Genomic DNA, 27,945 nt, shown 5'->3' with positions numbered 1-27,945 from the left:
TAGCGCACAATGCAGTGTCTAGTTCATAAAAATTCCATAATAAGTGTTAGTAGTTTTATTATTATAATGACAAGACAAATGGTTTTTCATATCACCGTTACATTCATGCTAGGGATAACAATACTTCCTTTATTAGAGATGCAACTTGTTTTTTTTTTTTTTTTTTTTTAAAAACATATTTACTATGCCTAGAATATTTGGACATGCTTAATAATAAAAACTATAAAACATTCTAATTCTCTTTTTTACTAAGCAAGGTGTTTACTTTTATACAACCTACACACAATTTTTAATTTTAGTAATAGAAACAATGAAATTATTTTACTTCTTGGTATTTAACAATAAGACTTTAACTCCCCAAGACATGCATTACAACCATACAATAGATTCTGTCATCAATATGATGGTCCTGACATCTTACACATTATGCACCAATTTTAAATTAAGTCCTATTTGTGAAAATAAAAATAGGCAGACTATGATCAGGCAGCTCATAAAAAAGGAATACAAACAACCAATAACAACACTGAAATATTAACATCATTAATAAAGAAATACAAATTAAATAAGATACCATTTTTTCACTTATATTGGCAGATTAAATACAAAAAAAGATAAAAAGATAATACTTACATTAACCAGGGAGTGGGTAGGTGGGGGTGGGCACTCATATACTTCTAACTGGAAGTGTAAATTGTACAGCCTTTGAGGAGAGTAATTGGCAATAGTTTATCACAGTTCTAGAAATGTTTTAGTCCTTTGAACCAGCTATTCCACTTCTAGAAATTTTAAGGAAATAATTAAGCATGTACCTCAAATTTGGTTACAAAGATATTCATTGCGCCACTGCTCATAGTAATAAACCGTAGACAATCAAAATGTCTAACATGGGAGGAAAGAGTGAGTAAATTATGGCACACCTTCCTTACGCCAGGCAGTGGGGCTTCCCCTCAATGCCATTCTCCCACCCCTGCAGAGTCCACTTCTTCTGACCAGCAGAGTCCACTTCCCACACAGAGACTAATAACGTTAGATATTGGTTTTCTCAGTCAAGGGAAACTGAGGGGGAAATCTTCTGAGGGCTTAGGTGAAATCTTCCTCACTGATAAAACTGAGATGTGAGAGAAGAAATGTCCTTCCTGCCTTTTGGATGTGATTTCATTAGGATGTGAAGTTGGAAGTTACAGGAGCCGCCTCTGTGACCACGAGGGGGACAGGCCTAAAGCAAAACCAACAAACTGAGGATGGCAGAGCCAAAAAAACTATCCTTAATGACACTTCCGAGCTGTTTCATGTGAGATAATAAATGTCCTTGGTTGTTTAAGCCAATTACATTTGGACATCGTTACCTCCAACCAAAAGCATCGTAACTGTTACAGCCATTCAACACAGTACTTTACAGCCACTAAAAGAAGTTATGCCACAGAAGCATATTCGATATGTATGAACAGTAGATGCACAGTTAAGTTAAAAACAAAAACAAAAAAAAACAACACAGTATGCTCCCCTTTTTTAAAAATAACTGTTTGAGAGAATTCATTTGCCAAGAAAAAGGCCTAAAAGGATATACAAGGTCATAAGAGTAGTTGTCTCTCAAAGGTAGGATCTAAAATGTTTCCATTTTGCATACCTGCATTTTCTATTTTTTTTAAATAGTATGTATTTAAGATTCTGTCACCCTTCTCTACTATTTCTGTCAATTCAACGTGACTTGGGGGAGAAAGAAGAGGTAAACGTGTTCTAGTGAGTGATCCTGAACTGGAAGTCTGGTTTTTTATTAGGAAAAAGTTTTTTTAACTGTTTTGTGAAACAAAATTTGATTATCATTAGGTATTTATTTTTCAGTGAATACAGAAAATTACAAAGTTTTCACTTTTCTTTGTTACTTAGGGAATCATATCATGACTTTGTACCATTTCGTATTGGAATTTCTTCTGTGAAGCAGAAACAGTCCCAAAATGAAGGATCTTCAGGTGTCATAGGAACAGCAGATGCTATTAAATCATTAAAGGTCAGAATCTTAAACTGCCTTTGGGTAGGTTTAGAATCATCTTGAGATGGAACCTAAAAACAGGTAAAAATATTGTCAAATTGCATATTAATTTTATGATGAATTGTATAATTATGAAAATAAATAATACCATCATTACATTTCAATAGTACTAAATTAAAACGTAGGATTTCTAGACTATTGCTTTTATTTCTAATCTTAGTGTTGCAGATTAACAAATCAAGAAAAATATCAAATAGAAAACCTGGTTCTTGAACTTTTTATATGAAACAACAAATACATCTGTTTAAAATGTAGATTTACTGAGCCCCACATCCAGAAATTCTAATCCAGCAGATCTGAGCTAAACGGGACCTCAAAATCTACAATCTTAACAACCAGGTAGGTGATTCTGATAGAGGTGAACCACAAAGCAAACTTTTGAGAACTACTACTCTGGAGGGTAGATCTGATAAAACTCCCATAACTACACCGAGATGCAATATTTCTTTAGAAAATGACTTATTCAACACTAAATCTAGACTGTATCATACATCGTGATACAATCCCTAGTTCACAACTCAACAGTGTAGACCTTCTTTACTACTCAAACATTCTATTACAGATAATATTAGGGCTTTGTATAATGCTCTACATTAACAAGGTCTGATACCCATTTTATATGATTTATTCTCACAGCTTACCCTGTGATATGGTTATTATCTAAACTTTATAGATGGATAAATTGAGGATTAGGAAGATCAAACTATTTGCCCAAGCTCACAACACAAATTAAATGGTAGACTCAGGCTCAGAGCCTGCATTGTTCTCTTTGTCCTCTTCCCACTATGCCAAGGTTACCTGAACAGGTTCTATCTAGTGAAATTAAAAGGAAGTATCGCATATGTAAATGTTTCAAAAACTGTAAAGCTCTATGGAAACATAACGTATTTGCAGGGAATATAAGCTGGGACTTGAGTAGATAAGGAAAGATAACTTGGATCAGAACATCTTCAGATGACAGGTCGATTTTAACATGCCATTCCTCTTTAAGGAAGATCACCTAGGGGGAATTTTAATCCACTGATGGTACCAACTGATCACAGGCATGGTCTGCAGCCTGAGCTATTTTTCTATAGGTAGTGATGCATGCATATTCATCAAGCCATTCTCTTATGGGCCTGCATATAGTTTCAGTTATTTGAACACATCAGTATTCCTTAAATAAACATTTCTGCAGAATCACAACTATATCTAGGCTGAGAGTCCTTGACCCTAAACCCTCCACCCCCTTACCAATACTGGAAGAAGAAAGTATATAAAGGAGATTGCGATTAGGGCAATTGAGACCGATGTAACACCACAACATGACACACAATCTCTAATATGTTTAATACTACAGCTTCAGGAATAATTTAGGAGATAATTTTAAAAGGGGAGGGGACTCAACTTGCAAGACAATTCCATTGTTCACCAACTTTCAACTTCGTACCCTTAACATTCAACACAGCTTCAACTAACCAAGAAATAAATCGGTGTTATGATGACTAAGATAGCGTCACGGATTGAATTGTGTCCCCCAAAAATATCTGTCAACTTGGCTAGGTCATGATTCCCAGTATTGTATGATTGTCTACCATTTTATCATCTGATGTGATTTCCTTGTGTTGTAAACTCTATCACTATGATGTAGTAAGATGGATTAACAGCAGTTATATTGATGAGGTCTACAAGATTAGATAGTGTCTTAAGCCAATCTCTCTTGAGATATAAAAGAGAGAAACGAGCAGAGAGACACTGGGACCTCATACCACCAAGAAAGCAGTGCTGGGAGTAGAGTGCGTCCTTTGGATCTGAGTTTTCTGCACTGAGATGCTCCCAGAACAAGGAAAGACTGATGACACGGACCTTCCTCCAGAGCCAACACAGAAAGCCTTCCCCTGGAGCTGATGTCTTGAATTTGGACTTGTAACCTACTAGACTGTGAGGGAATAAATTCCTCTTTGTTGAAGCTATCGACTTGTGGTATTTCTGTTATCAGCAGCATTAAATGACTAAGACAGATAGTGACTATCTTGAATTACTAATGAAAATATGATTACTATGACAATACTATCAATATTTTTTCTTTGTAATACTTATGTGTACTTGAATGTGAAGAAATAAGTGACATGTTTTCTTAGTTTCTGAGCAACCCCAGACGATCTTTAGGATTTGATAGTGAAAAAACATTTTTACATCTATAATCTTATTAAAAAAAAGACAGAAAAAATAATTCCAGGCTGATATAAACCAAATGATTATTTCTATCAATAGAGAACAAAATAAACACTGATGATCATGCTTTTTAGAAAAAAAGAGTAAGAGAAATCCTAAAATCTTACATCCTGATGTTTAGATCCATCGGGTTTCCTAAGAGCTACTGCAACAAAATGGTGTTCATCTATTTTGCTTTCCTGGGGGAAAAAAAAAGTAAGTAAATACAGATGACTAAATATGTGAGACTAGATATGCTTTTGTTTCCATTTTTTAAATCTCAATCTCTATATATGTACAGATTGCTACACATGCATATATACATACTTACACGCACATATACATATTGCCCTATCTATCAAACCACTTAACAATAAGTCACTTACATCCTGGTCCTTTACTCCTAAATAGTTTAACATGTATTTCCTATTAGCCATATTCCCTTATATAACTACTATATAACTAATCGTCAAATTCAGTAAATTCAACATTAATATTTCAATCTACTACCTGTATTCCAAATTTTGTTAATTAATAATGTCCTTTATGCTATTTCCCCCTTCTAGTACAGGAGCTCGTCTACGGTTAAGTATTTGGTTGTCATGTTTCATTACTGTTGTTGTTGTCGTTCGGTGCCATCAAGTTGGTTTCAACTCATACTGACCCCATGTACAACAGAACGAAACATTGCCCAGTCCTGCGCCATCATCACAATCATTGCTATGACTGAGCCCACTATTGCAGCCGCTGTGTCAATCCATCTCATTGAGGGTTTTCCTCTTTTTTGCTGACCTTCTACTTTACCAAGCCATGATGTTCTTCTCCAGGGACTGGTCCCTCCTTATCACACATCAAGTGAAATGAAGTCTCACCATATTTGCTTCTAAGAAGCACTGTGGCTGTACGTCTTCCAAGACAGATTTGTTTGTTCTTCTGGCAGTATAGGATATATTCAATATTCTTCACCAACACCAACACCTTAGCCTCTAATCTGGAAACTTTACCATAGATTTTGTCCTTTATGACATTAACATTTTTAAATACAAGCCACACTTCTTTTAAAAAATAGAATGCTGCTCATTTTTTGTTTGCCTGAGTTTCTTAATGATTAGATTTAGATTAAGCATTCTCAATAGGAATAATACATAGGTGACGTATCCCACCTAGAGGCACATGATGTCCACCTACTGTAAGTGGTGATGCTAATCTTGCATACGCTTATTCTTAAAGTATACATTTTAAAAAATCAGATTGATTTAGTCAGCCACCTACTCTGGCCTATGGAAAAATCACAGCAGAAATTTATAGTAAGACTTAAACCAAAAAAAACTCATTGCCGTCGAGTCGATTCCAACTCATAGAGACCTTCTCCTATGTATGATACAAAGAGAAAAGTGGCTCTAAAATGTAACAGATAATGAGGCAAAAGCCATTTCACTCAGGCATTCTTCCAAAAGAAACCAGTTTAAAAAGAAAACTACAGTCAGAAATAGTGTTACTTAGGGACCTTTCATCCTTTATCCTCTTCTTTACACCACCATATCCTAAGCTACCCAAAGCAGCAAAAAAAGCAATTCAGTAAGTTAAAGACAATGTTTAAAGAGAGGAAAAAAAAAAAAAGATTAGGAATGAAAACAAAGTAATTTCAATGCATAGGTTAAAAAGACAACTTTTCAAAAATTTGGCAGGGTAGTGCATAGTTCTTATTATATGTATAGAAAATAAAAATCAAAATTCACATATAATTATGTGTATGATAATGTATGACTGCCAGCTGAACAGTAAAGAATGTTGTTAATGAATATAGTGTTTTGAGTGTGTCTACAAGAATGATACTAATGACTGTCACTTATTACCATACCTCAAAACAAAGAAAAATATTTTTCCTTGAACTAAAAACAAAATATTTATTATTATAAATAAAATTACTTGCTTCAGTACAAAATCAGTAGTATGCAAGAATAAGGAACGGTCTTCCTCCCATTCCTTACACTGAAGATACTAAGAACATTAAAACATACAGAGATATTTTGGCTACTATTACTTTTGGAAAACCACTGGAATTAGCAGTTCTTTAGTGTTTATATCTGAGGTGATTATCAGAGATAACTGTGGGCAATAACCAGTTTTCATTCAGCCTATCAGCTAAAATGCCAACATGCCTTCAATTTATCCACTAATCTTGCCACAGGCCCAGCTTCAATGAAACTGACTTCAAAATAAAGCTTCATCATATTTACAAAGACCTTATCAGCATCATGTAAATGTGAAATTTACCATAACAAAACTAGTACTATTTTACAATGACTCAGTTATCAAACTGTGCCATGTACTTTACTGCATTTGAATTATGTACTGCATTTTGACAATGTTAACTATTAATATCCAATGTTCCACTAGAATGAAAATTGTAAGAGGTCAGGGACTTTGTCATGAATCCTTTTTGCCTACGATGGAGCCTACAATAAACAGTAGTTAAAAAGCGATGAAACAAGCAAGCTCGCTATCTAGTTAGCTAGCTCGTTCAACGCTACTCAACTTACGACTATGTTTTAAGCCTTTAGGTTCATGTTTTGAAGACTTTTCTAAGCTTGCAATTTTTTATACATAAAAACATTGTACGTACAAAAATTTCTCTATAGTCTTCGCTAAACTCAGAAAGAACAAGGATATTTTATCTTTCAGGAGATAGTTCAACATTAAGATTAATCTGCTTCAGTAGAATTGCATGTTATTTCAGTACAGCATATTCCATTTTTTAAAGAAAGTAAAATAGTTACCAGATCGCTGAAAGAATAATGTTTAGGGATCAAAGCAAAGTTTAAGCTGTAACACTCAAATTTTACTATTTTTTCCAGTGCTGGTATTGCAACATAGTTAAACTGTACCACCGAGTTTCCAAGGAGCAGCTGGTGGGTGTATTCAAACTGCTGACCTTTTGGTTAGCAGCTGTAGCTCTTAATCACTACACCAAGATTCCACTGAAAAGTGTATCTGTCATTAAATTTTGGTATTTCTAATTCATAAATTTTAACAATTCTTAGTATTTAAGCCCTTTCCTTTGAAAAGCAAAGCAAAGACTTTCTATTTCATCTAACAGCATCATCTGAAACTTTTTGGTGGTAATGTTTCCTAACAAAAAACTGGTTTTGAAAATTGAGAGCCTGTGAAAATGAGATTTCTCACTTGGTCTAAGAGTTCATATCTTTATCTAATGTATTATTTTTTTGGGTGTGACAACCAATATTCATGTAAGTGGAAAATCCTTTGGATTTGTTGTAATAAATAATGCATTCTTGATTATGTCCAAGCTAGTGTGTTAGAGGTCTGTAAGAGATACAACCCCTTCCCTAATGGAACACTGGGGAAGTAAAACAAATACAGAAAACAGGAGGCAAAATATGGTACGTCATAAGAAAAAGGATGGTCTCAGAGGAAATACAGATAAGGCATTGGAGTTGAGCTTAAATTGTTAGAGCAGGCAGGAAGGAGACTGGGGGAGTCATGGAACAATTAGCACAAGTGAATGTAAATAGAAAAGGGTTGGGGATTTTCAAGGAAGAGCAGGTTGCAATTAGGCTGCAATGTGGAGAATTCATAGGGAAATGACAGCTAAAAACTGAAGAAGGCTGGAGTAATATAATGGAATAGGAGGCCAGTTAGGATGCTAACGCAATAGTCCAAAGTTAGATATAAGGGGGGTCCATACTACAGAAATGCCAGAGGCCAGATGAGTTTTTCAAGGGCAGCATGTCACATTAGCCAGACTGTATGACAAGAGAGGAGGGGCAAGGTGAGAGGAGGAGGAAACAAAAATGTGCTGGGCTTTTCACCTTGGATGACTAGATGGCGATATCATTAAAAGAAAAGTGAAGTTAGAAAGAGAAAATAACTTGAAAGGCAATTACGATTTTGACCTATCTGCAGAACTTGAGTTATCTGTGGAATTTTCAGATAGAAACATATAACAGTGAGAAACAGGAGTCTGAAGAGTGGAAGAAATCGAGTTAAGAAGATTTGGTAGCAATACACAGAAAGGTGGAGTGCTTGAGGCTGCTAATATTGAAAGCGTATCCATGAGAAGGGGTAAAGAAAGATGCTTTGGAAACTGTCTACATTTAGAAGGTAGCAATGAAGTGTGGATATAGCCTTCACAACGGATACAGCCTTCAGTACGGATTACACCTCAACATGAAGAAAACAAAAATCCTCACAACTGGACCAATAAGCAACGTCAGAAACGGAGAAAAGACTGAAGCTGTCCAGGATTTCATTTGACTTGGATCCACAATCAACGCCCATGGATGCAGCAGTCAAGAAATCAAACAATGTACTGCATTGGGAAAATCTGCCACGAAAAGACCTTTTTAAAGTGTTAAAAACCTAAGATATCACTTTGAGGACTAAGGTGCACCTGACCCAAGCCATGGTATTTTCAATTGCCTCACATGCATACAGAAGCTGGACAATAAGTAAGAAAGACTGAAGAATTGATACCTTTGAATTACAGTGTTGGCAAAGAATACTGAATATACCATGGACTGCCAGAAGAACAAATAAATCTGTCTTGGAAGAACAGCCAGAACGCTCCTTAAAAGCAAGGATGGCAAGACTTCACCTCACTTACTTTGGCCGTGTGATCAGGAGGGACCAGTCCCTGAAGGACTTCATGCTTGGTAAAGTAGAGGGTCAGTGAAAAAGAGGAAGACCCTCAACAAAATGGACTGACACAGTGGCTGCAACAACAGGCTCTGTTGTACACAGGGCCGCTACGAGTCCGAACTGACTCGACAGTATATAACAACAACAACAGTGAAGTGTACTTCTTAAAGGTATCTGTTCCAGGATTTAGTCCTTTGTCCTCTTTTCTATACACTATTCTTGATGACCTCAGAGACTATTTACCTTCCACTAATAGCTCTCTTTTAATGACGGTCCTGTTTTCTTCTTAAGGCTCTCAGCTTCCTCTTCACAGATACTACCTCATCTTACATGTTAATCAAAGATACCAAGGAGACTGTTTTATTTTTTTTAATCTTCCTTTCTTTTTAATTTTTACATTCATATTCTTCTTTTGAATCTTAAAGGAAGTAAGTGCCCTTTCTTCTTTTGGGATGCAGAATTTTACCATATGTCCTATGATGACACTGTCCTCTGTTTTTGCTGGAATGAGGATAGTATACTTAGCCTTCTGCATCATTCACTTGGTGCTAGTAGATATTCCTTCCCAGATCCACACCAGGAGTTGGTTGTTATATGCAGCCTCAACCCTGTTTCTGGCTCCTTGCAGGCATTCTTTTAATGTTGCCTGCCAGAATGAGACTTTTTTTTTTCAGCTTACTCTTCAGATCTCACACTATAAAAAGGAGAATGCATCAGAGTTTGAGGCAGTTCAGTTTTTGTTGACTACTTACATTAATTAATACAAACTATAGTCCCTAACATGTACTTCTTGCTAGGAATTTTTTCTGTTTCCAACCCAGGCAACAGTACTTTTCTTTAATGATCTGTATACTTAAATTTAGTTTCTGAAGAGATATGGAAAAAAACCTAGGCATGGGGCTAATGGGAAAGGGTATGTGGATAGGATCGGTTGTTTCAGGAAGTAGTATCTAAACAATAGGAAAAGGGGAGGGTAGCAGAATGCTGCCAAGTTGTCCTATGCAGATCATTCATTTAGGCATAAAAGAAGGGAGAAGCTGAACTCTCTTCCTACTTTGTTTTCAGCTTACTAAATGAGCAAGACTCCACAGAGTAGAACAGAAGGCAACTTCATTCTCTCTCACCATTTCCCTTTAAACAAGAGCTGACAACTCATCTTTCCCTTGCCCTGGATAAAATTCTGATCAGATCTTCTACATGACACTTCTGGTCACTCTCAAGTACTAAATTTTCTCTGAATTGAGATGTTTTGTCCCGTCTGATCCAATTATAATTTTTATCTCATCTGACACAGAGCATCTTCTTCCCACCTAACCTAGCTGAAACCTAACTCAGGGTTGGAAACATCCATTAAGGAAAGGGAGTATCCTAACTCCACAACCTCCCCCATTCACTATGCTGTCTCTATTTCTAATAGGATGGGAAATTTTAGTGTGTGAAAGTGGAAAAGGGGTGGGGGAAAAGCAAAGGGCAAAAAAGATCACTCTTGACTGCCACAGCTGTACACTGAAACTGTACCTCTTTCTCAGTTACATGCCTAAAGGTTGGTTCTTTAACTTGTGGGGCACTTCGGATATGCCCTGACACAGACCTCCTTTGTGTAGTTCCTTAATTCCAGGGATGCTCATCTGTCTTATGCTTTTCACTCTCCTGTCAGCCCTTGGTTTCTGGCTGTCCATACCACCATGCTCACTCTGCTAGGTTCACTTTCTCCTGGTATACATTTTGTAAAAGTAATTACTTATATTTTTACAACTAGCACACTGAGGGGTAACACTAAGGTGTATTCAGAAAAGAACTTATTATCCAATGGTTGCCTTCAAATATGCCCTTTCCAGCTCCTGGACAAGGCCTTAGGCAGAGCCCATAGCTCGTCAGTCACTTTCAGCAGTAACAATCCTATTTCAACCTTAGAACAAATCTGTATTCTTTCCCTTGGCCTCACCTTGTTCTTCCACTCCTCCTCTTCCACTATGCTTTCTCTAGGGTGGGGGTGGGAGGCAGAGAGGAAGGGGGATTGGAAGAAAGGGGCAAAGCAATGATGAGTGTTGTTGAAATCCAGTTTGTGGAGCCCTGCGTTATATCAAATGTCCGAATGGTGGCAATATTTCATGGGGTGCATCTGGAATTTTCAGAGAACCACTTCCCGTTCCTCAGCCCTGCGCCATTCCCTTTGAGCTAGGAGTGCATTTTACAGCTGACTTATAATTCTCGTCTTCAGCAACTAATACATAATAGAATGCCCCATTCTTTCTTTTGGGGGTCCTCTTGGCTGAGATCCTTTTAAGACACTTCGAGCTACCATGTTCCACAGCACATACTTGGCCCATAGCAACTCAGACATCTTTGCCCCCCAAAAGATGAAATGTAGCTGGCCCAACTGCTGACTCTTCCCTCCTTACTACAGTCACTCCAACCAGGATCCTGCCGTCAAACTTGTCCAGTTGAAAAACAAGCACTAGTCTATCTTCACACATACCTCTAAACTTCTGAGAACACCAGTCAAGTTTTCCTACAAACCTGACTCTACTTCAGAGAACACACAAATATAGGATTCCTAGTGTTTCCTAGTGTTAGCAAGACCACCCCTTTACTCCTACGTGAACACACTTTTCTTATATAGGCTGGCTTGCTGGCTTGAGTGGGTCACTGGGCCAGTTTTTCTATTCCAGTAAGTACTGCATGGATGTGTCTAGCACTTCTCTTTATAGCAAAAGGAGAAATTCCATTCAAAATTAACATTCACTTTTTTAAGACAATCTATATTAGTGTGACATTCTTTAAATAAACACAATGTAAATGGTTGTTTGCGTAATGGTTGCTGGCTCCCTAAAAGACTCAAATACTCTGAATTAAACCCAGAAAAACAAAAATTTCAACCTAATACCAATTCAGTTAACTTTTAAACAAAAATAACAAAAACTTTATTGGGTTAACCTAGAAAAAAATATAAATAAATTACTTTAAAATAAGTAATATACTTTATAAAATCTTCATCTCCTAAAAATTGTAAAGAGTATCAAAAATAAGTACTTATTATCAGAAAAAAATTCAAAGGACTTTGCCTTCAAGTAAATTTTAAATAAAATTTTTATCAAATCTCTCTCAAAAGATTTAATTAATTAATTTAACAGGAGAATGTGGTTTAAAAAAAAAAAAGCTATGTTAAGTAATACTTGCCAAAGTCAAAAAGGTGGTGTAAAGATTCTAACCCTACTGTTCAACATCTTAAGTACCTTCTACCACTGCTCACCATCCACCATTGAGTATGTTTCCAACCAAGCTTCTGTTGTTTGTTTTCCAGCTTTAAAAATTCTTTTTTCACTGAACATCAGGTAGAACATAAGCATTATCCAATGGATATGATATAAGCAGCTTTTTCCATATGGAAGCAAATTATTATTAACAATCATCTTTAAGCCTACAGTAATGGGCTCACCTAGTCTGCTTCACGGCTTTCATGTTAGGTGACCTCCCCCCCACCAAGTTATAAATAATGATGCAATGAACATACAGCTGAATTCCTACTGAATGCAACAGCTAAAGGTAAATGTTAGTATGTGTCATAAAAACTTATTTGGCACCATTAAGAAAAAAGATTCCACATAAGTAAATTTTCATATGGGTGAGGTTTCTTCCTTTAAGTATCGAAACAGTCTTTAACAATTTTGACTGTAATTTTTTAAGTTGTACTATCTTTTAAAACATAGTGTCCTACACATAATCTACTCTCTAACTGGTAGAATCCTTATCTTACTTGGTATCTTAGCAGCTACCTACTGACACAGCTTTCTTTCTCAAAATACATTCTTCCCTTGGATTTCCTGATGCCACTCTCTTGTTTTACTTCTTACCACGTTGGCCATTCTTTTTCAGTCTCCTCCTCCTCCTCTACACTTTTAAGGGCTCTGTCCTAGGCCCTTCTCTCTTCTCATTTTCCACACTTTTCATAGGCAATCTGATAGCTTTAACTCAGAACTCTCCTTAGGTAATCTGATAGCTTCAACTTCAAATTCCATAGCTTCAACTATTATTCACATGCTAATGATTTTCTCCTCTCCAGTCCAGCCCTCTATTCTATTTGATTACTTGACATCTTCACTTGGGTTTTTCTATGGCATCTCAAACTTAACAACCCATTTGTTCTCCAGTATTCTGTATCTCAATAGATGGCCCTATAAATCACAGCTCATAACTGCCCTGGCATCTCACTCCCTTAATCTCTACATACCATCATATGAAACAGAGTAGGTGGTTTTCTAAAAATGCATATCTGATCTTATTACTTCCTACCTAACACCTGTTAAGTCCTCTTGATTAAAATTAGCGAACTCTCCTATTTTACCCACTCATCACTAATTCCTTCCTCAGGGAACTGACTTTCCCTCCATACTACAGAATTACAGAAAGACCAACCATGTTATAATGTAACCCATTCATTGGGCTCTGGACACCTGACACAAGCTGAGCCAATCATAGCAGACCACTCCTTTAGCTGCAAAACTGGTCTGGAGATAAGCCTCTGACCCACAAACGCCAGTGAGTCCCTTATCCAGAGTTTTTGGGATTGAAACAGAAAGGAAGTTCACCAATATCTCTGAGTGTTTAAACTACTGTTATGTGCAAGAGTAGTAGGCAGTCACGTTTCCTGCCACATTGACCAGAGAAGTTGAGAAAGCTGGTGTGTAGAAGGAGAAACAAGGATGGGAGAAAACTAAAGGCAAGACACACAGAAAGGCAAGAGATTAAAAAAAAAAGTTCTGAATATTCCAGTCCCCAATTCTAGGTAATTCTGAGACCTAATTATATGAACTGCTGCAGTAGCCTATTAATTTTTTTGGCTTAATGAGTTTGTGTTGGATTACTCTAATAAACCAGAATCATTAGTGACAGAAACCAAATATAGAAAGAAACTAAAATCTTTAATCCTACCAAAAATGCCCTTCGTGATTTTACCAGCCTAATATGGAATCTCTATCAAATCTCACCGTCAGGGTCCAGTCAAAGCGGCCTCCTTTGGCTCTTCATACACACAAAGCTATATCCATTTCAGGGTTTTTACTGAGCTGCTCTCTATGCCTAGGCCCCTTTTCTCTTCTACTTTTACTTAACTCGCTATGACTCATCCATCAAGTATCAGCTTAAATATTATATGCTTTCACAGTATCCCTGACTTTACCTTCACAACACCAGGAATGGATTCCAGTTGTATTTAGCCTATCAGTACCAGTGGCCATCAAGTTGATTCTGACTCACAGTGACCCCATGTGTGTCAGAGAAGAACTGTGCTCCACAGGGTTTTTAATGGCTGATTTTTTCAGAAGTAGATCGCCAAGGCCTTTCTTTCAAGTCACCTCTGGATGCATTCAAACCTCCAGTCTTTCAGATGGCAGCCAAGTGCAGTAACCATCTGCAGCACCCAGGAACTACTGTGTCTATCCTTACATATATATACTGCATACACAATAAAGATATGGAAATTCTCATGGTTATAGCCATTTTGATACATTTCTTACCTCAAATATCCATTCTTTTTCTTCCTCCCCATCCAGGAATAAACGAGTTTCTTTATAAACTTGGCCTATATCCAGGTTTAATGGGGATATATCAAATTCAAGTCGTTGTAATTCAAATCCTAGTCCAACACCAATGGCTTTTATAAAGCTTTCTTTCAGTGCCTAAGATACAAAGAGACATGTTTTCTTTTAGAGCATTTAGTAGATAAACTTTTCATAAAATCTGCAGGCCCCAACACATCTGGATTTTTATACTACACTACATAACAGCTACAAGCTTTTTTTTTTAAACATTTAGGAGCATGGAGACAAACCAGCTTTGGCAAATCATTTAAGCTCTCTGTGCCTCCATTCCCTTATCTGTAAAATGGGATAATACTACTACCTTACTCATAGGTTGGTTGTGAGAATTATCTAATTTATGAAGTACTTAACGTCTTCTGGCACCTAGTAAATGCTACCTAAATCTGTGTTAAGTAAGCCTTCAAGTGTATGAGTTCCTTTAAGAGAAAAAGTGATATTTATAAATGGTGACAAATATAATGCCTTGTTTTAGCTTTAATGATAAGTACCTTCTAATTGAGCATTAAGTATATAGACTAAGTTTTCTTAAAATATGATTATAATGTAATACAGTATACACAAAAATCATGAAGTTTCCAAATAATGACCCACTTATTTCAATCACTATATGAACTACTGGGCAACCAAAGCACTTTTGCTCAAAGGTTTTAGAATCATTATGGACTTCTATTCTCAAATTAGGAAGAAACTATACCCAATTCCTATAAAACATATCCAGCTGAATCCATTCGTCCTTAAAGCTTCGGATTGTTTCCCACTCTTTCTTGGTAAACTTTCTCTTCATAATATGAAAGAATTCTGAAATTGAACCACGACCTGTCAATTGAGAAAATAACAGAATAATTGCTGTTTTATTACCAAAACTGTTAAACACAGCACAAAAAACTATAGGTCAATTTTATTTTTTTTATACAGTCACAATAAGCTACATAAAATATCAACAAATCAAAGTAGAAATTAAGAGTAACATACCACGACAACGGGGATTCAGTTCAGAGAGAGAAATGTGGTTTAATATTAATTAGTGAAGTTAAATTGATTAAATTAAATTTAATTAAGGAGAAAAACCACATCTTTTTGTTAACAAATGTGATATTTAGCAGCCATACCTGTTATAAATTCTAGTAAGTAGGAGACAATTTTCTATGGATGGTAGAATATTTACCAGAAACCCACAGCAAACACTGAATACAGTTATACTATTTTGGAGTTTAAATGTTTACATTAATATATAACAGAGGAAAAAAAAAGGAACAATGCCTTTATTGTAATTTGGGGAAGGGAGAGTAGCAGAAAACTGAAGGTCATTCTTCTATTCTAAGTTACCGCTGTGTTTGGAAAAGTAATATATGCTCACTTCTTTCAAATTAACTGTTTTTCAATGTTTTCTGACATGACTTTTCCACATAAAAACTGCATATTTTAATTCTTAACTCTTTTCTGGGATGTCACTGTGAAATAATTTCATTTTTTTTTATCTGAAGCATCTCCTTTAGTGCCACTGGTCAACAAAATATCCCAGAGCATTCTAAAAATAAATGACAAATGTCTGACCTTCCTAAAATGGTGGCTTAACTTTTAAGTTCTACTTAAATGATATAAAAACTATCTCGGTATCCATTCTTTAATCCAACAAATATTTACTGACTGCCTAAGTAACAGTGCCATACCAGATGGTAGAGGTAATTCAGGAGGACAGCCAGACAATGTTCCTAGCTCAGGGAATCCAACAAGTAACCAGCCTCTACAATGCTATGCACTGGGAGCCGTGTGTTACAGAATAAAGGATCCCTTCGTTGTGACAAGAACCACCACCATGGAGAGTAGGTAACCTTGGGAGTCCTCTCAGGGTCACATTCTTAGGAGCTGGCTCAATTTTAACAAACAATAGAGGCAACAAAGAGAATCAAACATTTTCTTTGTTAGTAAAAAGTTTTGTTTCACAAAGATGAATGCATTCACTACGTTTGAGACTAGTTAGACCTCAAAATAATGAACGTATTAGACTAATAAGACAGGTGAAAACATTAAAAAAGATATTTTAACAACCTTCTCTGGGAAAACCAAATATATGTAAGAGCATAATACCTATTTTTTCTAGTATGTCAAAGCTTTTCTCTAGTCTGTCTTATTTTTCAGTGGGCCAGAACACTTCTCTACAGAGTACTTTTCTATAATAAACAGAATAAATTCTGCAATAAAATGTAAGATATAAACCATATAAATGTTTTAACTGCAGCACCCAATTTTTTGTCAGGAGTTCTCACAGCATTTTTATGGAAATAACAATATTTTGGAAGTGATAAAGCATTTTATTAAACCACCTTTTCTAAAAAGAGTATTTTATTAAACATTTTTTTAAAAAAGAATTTGTTTGCACCAAACAAACCCTAACACCGACTTACATTTTAAAAGTCAACTCACAGTTACAAAGTAAGTACAAAAAACCCCTCTAAATCTGTCTTTGCTAAGAAACTAATGAATTAGAATTCTCAATTATATTCTTTAAAGAGGTTAGAATTCTAAAGAAACTTTAAACATAAAATACAGTCAATGTCTTACTTTTAAACATTTTAAATTTACAGTAAAGTTATCTGACTACTAAAAACAGCAAGAAGCACTTATTTTTCATTTAAGAATTTGGTGTTTATCAATTAAACTCTTTAAATGTAAATGTCTGATGTGAATGGCACAGTTTTCACAACTGCCCCTGCCCCAAGGAACTCTATTAGGAATTCCTAATAGTTTTGCTAACTCCATTATAATAAACGGAGAGAGAGGGTCTCTTCTATAGCCAAGTAGGCTGAGGGAACTGTGCTGCTTTCCTACTACATTCCCTCTACATATAACACTTCCCTCTCCTCACCTCCAAAAACAAAGAATAAACCGTTCCTACCTATGACAGAAACATTTCACACAATTTACCAAACATCTGTATTTCTATAATGAAGTACAAAATGAATTTTCAATTTTGCAATTTGAAAAACAGGTCATAAACTGACACTGATAGACATTTGTGGATTCAGATACTTTACTTTCAATTGTTATGTTTTTCTTATGGGATGAACAAATTCAATTAAAATCATCAAATATTTTTTGAGGGCATGCTATATACAAGTTACTATTTTAGATTTTCTGGAGCAGTGCTGTCCAACAAAACCTTCTATGAGAGGAATGTTCTGTATCTGCTCTGTCCAGTATGGTAGGCACTAGCCACATCTGGCAACAGAGCACTTGAAATGTGGTTAGTGTAACTGAGGAAATGAAATTTTAATTTTATTTAAATTTAATTACTTTAAATTTGTATTTGCATAGCCACATGTGGCTGTCCGTTGCCATAGAGTCGAGTCCAACTCATAGCAACCCATAGGCCAGACTAGAACTGCCTCATAGGGTTTCCAAGGAGCAGCTGATGGATTTGAACCACAGACCTTCTGGTTAGCAGTCGTAGCTCTTTAACCACTGCACCACCAGTGGCTAGTGGCTACCATATCAGACAGGATGGTTTTAGAAGATAGAAAAATTAGTCAGCAGCATCCTTCCATCTTCAGGGATTTAGTCACAGTATTTTAGTTTGCCTTTGAGATTGTAATTGAATGCCCTCATTTACAAATGAGAAAACTGAGCTCTAACAACCTCAGAAAAAGTTGAAGATAGTCAGAACTCAAGGGATGTGATTCTCAGAAGGCTAAAGTACAAATGAAGATACAAGGTGTTACTCTTACTGTATTTTCTAAAATATTACAATTATGTTTGTCTAAACTTGAACTCCCATTTCTAAAATACCCAATTCCAAAATGTGACATTCCCCAATGGTTGACTACAACTCTTAAAGTTGATACCAATTATTTATTCAACTCGTATTAGTAGAGTGACTACTTTGTTGTTGCTAGTTGCTGTTAATTCTCACTTATGAAGAACCCATGTGTCAGAGTAGAACTGTGGTCCACAGGATTTTCAAGGCTGTGACCTTTCAGAAGCAGATTGCCAGGGCTGTCTTCTGAGGTGCCTCTGGGTGGGTTTGAACCGCCAACCTTTAGGCAAGCAGTCGAGTGGTTGACCAGTTGCACCACCCAGAGGCTCCTACAACTCTTATTGATGCCACATTCTCGGTGGGCATTTATTATGGGGAGAAGCTGTCTGGAAAAAAGATGTCAACTTCCCCTACTTAATGCTTTACTAGCATTTAATCACTAACTTATTCCACGAAAACACAACAGGTAATTAGCACTCCCATTATGATCATTCATTCTAAAAATTTACAAGTGCTACATGCCCAGAATATAAGGATGAGCAAAACAGACAAGGTCCCTATCTTTAGAGGGAGTTTATAGTATCCTTCCTATAGGTATCTCAAAGATTGAAAATACTAAACATTAAAAGTCAGTTCTCCCACAAAATGGTTTATAATTCCCCTATTACCCTCACTTCAAAATACCCAAAATGGTCTCCTCTTGTGGTCCTTTAGATCAAGACAAACTTCCTCATCCACTTTCAGTTCATCAGACTCATTTAACTCTTCTACTCCTTAGCCCTCTATTCTAATCCACATTAGAAATGAATTGATGTTTATTATTTGTATCATATTAATGTTAAGACCATTATTTCCTAAAAGTAGACCAGTAAACCTACAAAATCATTTCATGTAATAGAAATGAAATATTAAACTGTTATCTTAGGAGCCCTAAGACAGAGGACTCTTAACCTTTTTGGGCCACAAACCCCTTTTGTGGGGATATATGCCATTTAAACATGGCTGCACTATTGACAACTGCAGCCCCCACAGGCCTCTATGCTGTATAGGACATGCTGGAGACTTGTCAGCGATGAGAAAGAGATTAAGCACGACTTGTTTTCCCAAACCTACTGTCCTGTTACTAATTGGCTTGTTTACCTGAATTCCTTCTCCCTTGCCTGAAACTTGTTACTCACCCAAAGCCCATTGTTCTGTTATTTGCTTCACTGCTTGCTGTATTGACTATAAATAAACTCCTGAGACTGGAGCCGGGGTCGACTCCTCAGAGTGACCCTCCTGGCCCCACTTCTCTGTAAGAGTTGTGTTTGGCTACTGTCTTCGCCGCCCTGACAACCGTCGCCGCTGTGACACCCTTTGGTAATCTGATGCATATTACCAAACACTTTATTAACTGGAAGCACCTTCATAAAAACTCTTCAGTTAAAATGCATGACTAGTCCATACTGGCTTGGCAAATTACACCTTAAAAAACACATTAAAGAAAGTAGTGTAGCTTACAAAAGTGACAAAAGTAAATTAGAGATTTTAACTCCTGGAAGCACAAGATCCATGTAAATCTAGTCTCCTCTTGAACGGATTGTAGTACAAATTGTACAAACAACAACGAGAGTAATGGCTAGCTTGGATTTGGAAGAGAGCATTATATATTTTGAGTGAAAGTACAGTTTTAACAGATTAATATCCAAAAGCCTAAAAATTTAAAAAGATATGCCTGCTGTCATCTATGGTGTCATTTTGTTTGTTGGTTTCTTCAAGTTATAATTTCATAACCTTTAAGAAGCCCTCTAATTTTTAACTAAATATGATCAGGCAATCAAGGAAAAAATTTTAAATATGCATGCTAATAAAAACTGATTAACATAAAAAGTAATCTAGCATAATCAACGGAAAGTAATCATAAAACTGATTATGTACAACTAAAAAAGTATCTGATAAGAGTGCATCTTCATCTATTTTTGAAAGTATTTTTTTCTACTGCATAAAACAGAGATTTGATAGCAACAGGAACAGGTGATTTTGTCAATATTCAGCCAAAGCACAACAGCACCACACTGTGGCATTTTGCTGCAAATACGCAGTGGGTGAATATTCTGTTAACAAGAACAGTTTACCTAGGAATTTGCCATTTTTAAAAATGTACAGGAAACATCAGTAAAACAGTACATCTGTCCCTTAAACTACCTGAAGACAGTATAATTGTTAAACTACAAAGATGACAAATCCTTATAATACCATCACATATTCATGACTATTATGACATTCTGTTTAATCATTCCATTGCACATTTATGAACTTAACAAGAAGCATATACACCAGAAAAAAATTATATGACTAAAAAAACTTACAGAGAACCTTAGGAAAACCACATCTCCACTCTAACTGCTTAATCTTTAGGGAAAGCAATGTTAGATGTTAACCACTAAGTGTTCTGCAACGATCAAGACCACACAGTTAACTAAAAGGTTTATGAAATAAACAATAACCTACTACAAAACATTTAAAGCCAACACCCTTACCTGCTACTGTGGACCTATAAACAAGTCCTCCCACTAGTACCACAGCCTTAAAGCACTCCTACATCAATCCCTCTCCAAAAAATGTGTACATAAAACAGCATCTCAGTTACAGTGAAAAAGTCACCACTCTTCTTAAAGAAAATGGGACAGTTATTTACAGGGAATTGAGCAATGTCCATCTGTGTGCTCCAAGGCAGCTCTCTAAATATCCAAGCTGCCAAAATAGGTTTCACAAACTACATGATAAAAACCTCTTGTATGTTACTGACAAAGGACAGTAACATCTTTCTTCTTAAATGTGAAGTTTAACAGAACAGGGTCACTGGGTGGCACAAACAGTTTGCCCTCACCTGATCTAAGGTTGGCAGTTCAAACACACCCAACAGCATCACGGAAGAAAGGCCTGGCAATCTGCTTTGATTAAGATAACAGCCTTGAAAACTCTATGGTGCAGTTCTACTCTGTAACACATGGGGTTGCCATTAGTCAGAATTGACTTGATGGCAACTTTTTTTTTTAAAAGCACATTCTGCAAGATGCAGATCTAGAGGAATGTAGAACAGCCTAGACAGATATGATAGTGGAATAAATTACAGAAGCAACCAAGCTGAAAACAGAACCTGAGAGGGATAGAAATGAAGCAAAGCAGCAGCTAGGATGGGAAATGGAGGGATGAGGAGGAAGACTCAAAGGAAGGAAGAACTATTTTTAATCATAACCCACTGATAAGAACAGCTTATATTCCAACTAGAATCTGTTATGAATATAGTTTTTCATTGTAGCTACATACCCATTTTTTCTCTGCACCAAATTTAAGGAATATTTTAAAAGGAATTGAGGGAAAAGGTCCCCTGAACTACTTCTATCATTTATACAATCAACAAATATTTACTGATTACCTGCTATGTGCTAGACATTCTGGTAGGTAGGTACTGGGTATACTGTGATGAACAGAACAAAACAAGCATGGTTCCTACACTGATCTAATGCGGGAGGCAAATAATAGTCAAATAACTCATAATTACAAATGAGAAGGACCATGAAGCAAAAGAACAGGCAGGATGCTCTAAGAGATCAGGTGGTTAGGAAAGTTCATTTCTGAGGTATCTGCTGCTTCTCATTCTTCATATCTCAGGTAATCAATAACGAGAAAAGCAGGCAGAGGAATCAGCCTTTTTTTTTTACAATGACCTTGAATAGGAAAGTGTGCCACATTGAATGTATTAAAAGACCATATTTTCAGTATGGACAGAAAATATAAGCAAAGAGGAGAATAGCTAGAGATTGAGAATGGAGATGTAGATGAGAACAAGAAAACAGGATCATGTTAAGGGGCTTAAATTTTGTTCTATGTGCAATGGGAAGCAATGTAAGAGCTTTAATAAAACTGCTGTAGGTATTTTAAAAGACCACTCAGTGCAGAGAAAGCACTGACTGGGTGACGGAAAAAGTGAAAAGGGGAACTCAATTAGGAGACTACTAAAATAGTCCAAGAGAGACAGTATGGTAGAAGAAGACAAGAAATAGGCTCTACCACCTTCCTAGCTATCAAATGACATCACCACTTAATTTATACTTACTGAACTGGAGCCCTGGTGGCTCAGTAGTTAAGAGCTCGGCTGCTAAGCAAAAGGTCAACAGTTCAAATCCAAGAGTCGTTCCTTGGAAACCCTATGGGGCAGTTCTACTCTGCCCTATAGGGTCACTATGAGTCAGAATCAACTCGACAGCAATGTTTTTTTTGTTTGTTTGTTTGGTACTTCAGCTAATAAGTAACAGCTATTCTGGAGAGCAATTCCAGCAATTCTGTGATAGTCATTTAAAACCTAGGAAATTGGTATTACATCAAAAGTATATTTATGGGTCATTTTATACTGTCAATTAACATCCAGCAGTTTATAATGAAAATGTAAACTTGAAAATGAAAAACCTTGGGGGGGAAAAATGTGTCTTTTCCCAAATTTAGGTCATAGTTTCTGAACTTATCTTGCCTATCTTCCCTTACCTTACTTTGTAAATATGGGAATAGAACTGAACAATTCATAAGACTATCCTTTTTTTTATAATTAGAAACACATGCAGCATTTAATGACAGATAAAAATTAGAAAATGAAGGAAAAACCAACCAGAATTTCCCAACTGTGGGCAGCAAATTTGACCCTGAAAACAGCATCCTGCAGGGTTGGAAATGTACCGCACTGGCATTATAGCTATACCTGGGCCCATAGTGTCTTATAATCCCTCTACACTGGACATTCACTGAACAAATATTTTGTGAGAGCCTACTATGCACCTTGTATAAGGTTCCTCTCTCCATTAAGCAGAGCATAAAGTGGTAGCTGCGATAATCACTTTAATAGTCGCCATATGGCCAGGAGGAGCCCCAAAGCTTCCTAGATCCATCAATATATTCCCTCCTGCACTGCCACAGCAGCAACGGAAGAAGTGGGAGGCGTAAGGAAATGAGCTGCACCTAGTAGAAATGGATTGACGAGGAGGAAGAAAATACCCCAAGGTCTTACATGACCCTCAGAGACAAGATGGGAGTAATAGAATTGAGTCTCTCAATACACTAATGATAATCTTGAAAGTTCAAGATCTAGTAACAGTACAAAGTACAAACACTACAAAGTAACAGTACAAACTATACTACTTCCCCTGCTGCTATCCTTTCTAAGTTCTACCGTCCATCAGTCAGCAAGAATCTTGAAGACTTCCCTTACTCAATTTCCTCACTTGCTCTGATAAGTAAAGCAACTCAAATGACTCTCCCAAGAAGCAAACCAGTGCTTTCTTTCCCCCCTCATTGAGAAATCACAGCATGTCCATTCATAGTAACAATATTAGGGACAAATGGAAAACATTCTTTCCCTAAGTGTTACTGAGCATATCAAAAGCTTTTCAGCAATGAAACAGTCAAACAAAAAGAAAAAACCTGGGTACTGTGATTACTCAAGTAAGAGTACTCAATTAGTCAATCAAAAATACTGGGGGAAAAAAATAAGAAAACAAAGTCTAACAGAACATAATAAGCAAGAAATGGAACCTTCAATTTTTGCTCAACTATTCTATCACTTATCAAAAGTTTCAATTAGTTAATTACTTGGTTACTGACTATTGGTCAGAAGCTAACATTGCCCATCAGGCCAAGTGGCATAAAATCTGTTTTTCACAGGCATAATTCCCAGGCAGATATCAGCCTGCTGGGCCACGCACTACTGTGCAGTTGTGCAGACTGCATTCTAAGGAGTAATGGCCTCTCCAATAATTTCTGCTTTGAGGAAAACCAAGTTCACATAAGGACAGCAGAAAACTATAAAAGCATATGGGCTCATTTCTGTGCCTACTCTGAATCCTTTATAGCAGTGATTTTAGACTAATCCTTCTATGGCACCCATGAAAACCAGATCTTTTCCTCAGAAAAATGAACATGTGCACATTAACACAAAATACAGCAAACAATTTCAGAAAGTTAAAAAAAAAAAATCCTTTAAAGTTTACCCATGGACTCCAGATTAAGAACACCTGTTATAATGTTTCCACAATCACTCCTAGAGCCTCCTTCTGAGCAAAGTTGAGAATACAGTTGTAAAAGAAAGGTTTATGAGCAGGTCAGAGAAAAAGTAGCTAGTGGGAAAATGCAAGGTAAAGACAATGAAAGCAAACTTGAGAGCAGAGATTCAGACATACTCTGAAGCCTATATTGTTAGCACAGAAGTTTATTCAGTCATTTGACATTTATTAAACATTATACAGTTGACACGTGACTGCTAACCTAAAGGTGGGAGGTTCAAACCCACCCAGCAGTACTGCAGAAGAAAAGGCCTGGCAGCGTGCTTTGATAAAGATCACAGCCATTGAAAACCCCATAAAGCACGGTTCTACTCTGCAACACACAGAGTCCTCGTGAGTCATGAGTCGGAATGGACTTGAGGGCAACAGACAATACCATGCAAGTATGTGGGTGGTATATAAAGTAAATGAAAGCCTTCCAGGCAGAGGGAGCCACATAACTGAAGACCCTGTGAGGGAGGTGGCATGGAGATCAGGCAGTTGCACTATGAAATTAGGGAGATGTGGGTTCTCTTATTAATAGCTCTTTCTTTTCAGCCTGTTACTTATCCTCTGATAAAAACAACAGTATATTCACTGAAGGATGGCTGGGAGAAACAAATCAGATAATATATGTAAAGCATTACTGACTACTGGCACACAGTAAATGCACACTAAATGTTAGTGATGATGGTGATGATGATGACAATGTAGTCGAGAAAGTCTGTGTTCCAGTAAAATTGTCTGGGTATACCGAACCCCTCAATAAATGTTAGCAGCTCCTAAACCTACCAGTTACAAATTTCTAAGGTAATATACAAGCAACTTAAATATTTTAATAAGTGCTTGTTTTTCATTTTTACTTATATAAATGGACTACAAAGACCTGTATTTAGATACAGCACAAAGACAAGTTATCTGTAAGGACTACAATATACCTCACTTTTGAAATTCCTCTTTTAAGCTAACAACTTACTGAAAGTAGTGAAATAAAATTCTTATAGCATAATTACTGTTTTTGAATAGTGTGCTATTCAAAACTGACCATTTGTTGGGTTCAATACAATGTGCCATCTATTATTTAAATATAAGACTAACACTGATCTACTGAAAAAACTTTACAAAATTTAAAAGTCCTTGAAAACGGGTTTGAATTTAATCTTACATAAGCTGAGTATGATTCAAAAAGAAAATCTTTATATTTTCACTTTACCTCTAGGCAACCCATCACACAGATTCCCCCAAAATGGAGAATTTAGCCTCTATATAAAAGTCTGGTAATATTCAAAGAAATACGACCTTTTTAGAAATATGCTCTTCCATATACATGACCTTTGGATATTGAGCACATTTTTTCCTAACCTCAAATATCTATAACATACATCCTGGCCTGAGATTATACAATAGGTAATAAGTGAGACATCAAGATACTTATAATTTCTGTGCTACAAAAACGCAACATTACCTGGAAAGCTAGTCTTCATTATATCAATCCCAACTTGCAGCTCAGGTTCAGAAGCAAGCACGGCAAAGTCCCCTTGATGAGAGATGTTAAAGTTAAAATTGGGATAAGGATTCAATGAGTCCTTTGCAAGGACTGGTTTTCCTTTTGCAGTTCTTTGCAAACGAATATTATTCCAAGGGATATTCAATTTCTCTGCAATCAATTTCCTTATCATCAGACGACCAGCCTGTTAAGTATATAAAACATTAGGTATATATCACTTTCTACTAGAGATTTAGGTACACTGCCTATATCAAAGTACATTTTTGTGATATCTAATCTAAAATAGTGATCGTTAAAAGTTTTGAAAATTACGTAATTATTAAATACATAGCATTACTAAGATTTAAGCAATGCTTAAGTACACACATGAAAAAGTCTCCTTAGCAACTTCCTCCCTGCTAACAGATGTTAATAGTAGGGATCCTTCCAGTCTTTTATGTAAGTATTTAAATGTACATTTACATCTCTCTGTTATTACATATACATAAACAAGATCATACTAAATGAAGCATTCTGCCACATACTGGAGATTATTGCATGTCTGTATTTATCAGCCTGGTCTGCGGATTCTTTTTAACAGTAGCATATCTGATAGTATCAATGTACAATGACTTGTTGACTATTCCCCTATTACTGGACATTCAGGCTGGCTCTAGTTTTGCTATGATAAAAAAAAAAAAATCGCAGTGAGCAGCCTTGTTGTACCTATATATTTGTGCATATGTGAGAGTATTCTAGATCCTATATATCCATCACTCAGCTTCAACACTAGCAGTTGGTAACTTGTTTTACCTGTACTCCATACACTTTCTCCCACTCCATTATTAAGAAATAAATGACAACAAACACACAAAAGAAACCCAATGGTGTAAGATAACAGGATATTTTGTAAAATATTTAGGTTTTTTATTTTCCTTCAATTTTAACACTGACTTTTAAATATTGCAGGGCTTTGAAATTTGCTCATTTTGCTATTTCTTACTAAAGATATATATATAGAAAACATTTCCCAATATGCCTTCAAAAAAATCATGAATTAGCCCCCATTTCAAACAGAACGGTGTTTTGATATAGGGACATTTCCAAGAAATCCCTCTTTGAAGCGATAGTAATTAAGAGCTGTTTCAAACAATTCGTACTAGAGGTATTTATTTTGAAATCAATCTCTCCAGTTGTTACTAAAAAAAAAAAAAAAAAAAAAAAATTTAAATAAATGGTTCTATTTAAAATGCTGTTTCCCAAACTATGTAGTCAGGAAGGTATGCCTGGGTCTGCATTCTCCCTGGGCTTCCGTTTCCTTGGTAAATAGAGGCTAGCTTAGGCCTCTTCCAGTTCCACGGGGTGCAAGGCTAAACGAATTCAATATTTTCTAAGGCCGACCACGTGCATGGTGCCTCGGGAGTGGTGGGATATTTAACAGGCATATTAAGCATAAGTAATGGGCCCAAGCAAAGATCTGGAAACATTTTAAAAATAAAAATATAAAAACATCATTACGGAAAAAAAAAAAAAGCTACTTCGTAGGCCTTCATTACACTTATGTTATGGTGTAGTACGGTCCCTATTTTCAAATAAACGGGGGAGAGACTAATTTTTTCAGCAATTGAGGCCTCCGGGGCGGTTACAAAGACCATCGAGACCAGGCCGTGCGCGCATCGGAGACATTGCAGCGCCGACCAGCGGTCGCCCTGGGCCGGCCAAGGTGGGCTAGAGCGCGGGCGTCGACCCGAGGGCAGAAAAGTGGGTCTCCGCAGCCCGGCCCACCTCCCCCAGCATCTGCTTCCTCGGCTGTAAATACCAAAGACCTGTAGTACCATGGCTGCCTTAGCATCCCGGGCAAAGACGAACTGGCCAATGCGCTCCTTCTCCTCGGGCTGGATCGATCGCACCGCCAGCAGCCACTCGGCTCTGCTCGGCAGCCAAGTGCCGCAAGAAAAGGCCCAGCGCACGCCTTCCATGGCCGGGACCAAGCAGAACCGCTTGGCAGGATAAACCATACACCGAAACCGGACCTCGCTGCCACAGCCGGGCAGAGATGGCGGGGACGCAAACGTGCCCCCACCCCCTTTTTCCCGGCGTGCGTACGGAGGGGGCGGGGCGACGCA

General features: G+C 36.8%; 1 protein-coding gene across 1 annotated transcript; it reads right to left on the bottom strand.

The window, feature by feature from the left end:
• Positions 1-148: 148 nt before the first annotated feature.
• On the bottom strand, positions 149-27,945 carry AASDHPPT (aminoadipate-semialdehyde dehydrogenase-phosphopantetheinyl transferase). The gene is made up of 6 exons (XM_004382467.2): positions 27,655-27,945; positions 25,799-26,024; positions 15,203-15,324; positions 14,425-14,586; positions 4,375-4,446; positions 149-2,064 (listed from the first exon to the last, which is right to left on the bottom strand). The coding sequence occupies exons 1-6, from the start codon at positions 27,835-27,837 to the stop codon at positions 1,900-1,902; spliced, it is 930 nt and encodes a 309-aa protein (XP_004382524.1). The 5' UTR covers positions 27,838-27,945; the 3' UTR covers positions 149-1,899.

Source organism: Trichechus manatus, unplaced genomic scaffold (assembly GCF_000243295.1).
Source record: "Trichechus manatus latirostris isolate Lorelei unplaced genomic scaffold, TriManLat1.0 scaffold00094, whole genome shotgun sequence".
NCBI lineage: Eukaryota > Metazoa > Chordata > Mammalia > Sirenia > Trichechidae > Trichechus > Trichechus manatus.
Note: the sequence above shows the minus strand (reverse complement) of the source record. Positions and strands in the feature narration are given on the sequence as shown.

What these genes read in the sequence shown, in the direction of transcription:
- AASDHPPT (XM_004382467.2), bottom strand. Translation starts at nt 27,837, where the DNA reads ATGGTTTATCCTGCCAAGCGGTTCTGCTTGGTCCCGGCCATGGAAGGC. An exon ending in AATGAAGACTAGCTTTCCAG is followed by an intron (nt 15,325 to 25,798) that starts GTAATGTTGCGT and finishes CTCAATTGACAG; the next exon opens with GTCGTGGTTCAATTTCAGAA. An exon ending in AAAAAGAATGGATATTTGAG is followed by an intron (nt 4,447 to 14,424) that starts GTAAGAAATGTA and finishes TTTTTCCCCCAG; the next exon opens with GAAAGCAAAATAGATGAACA.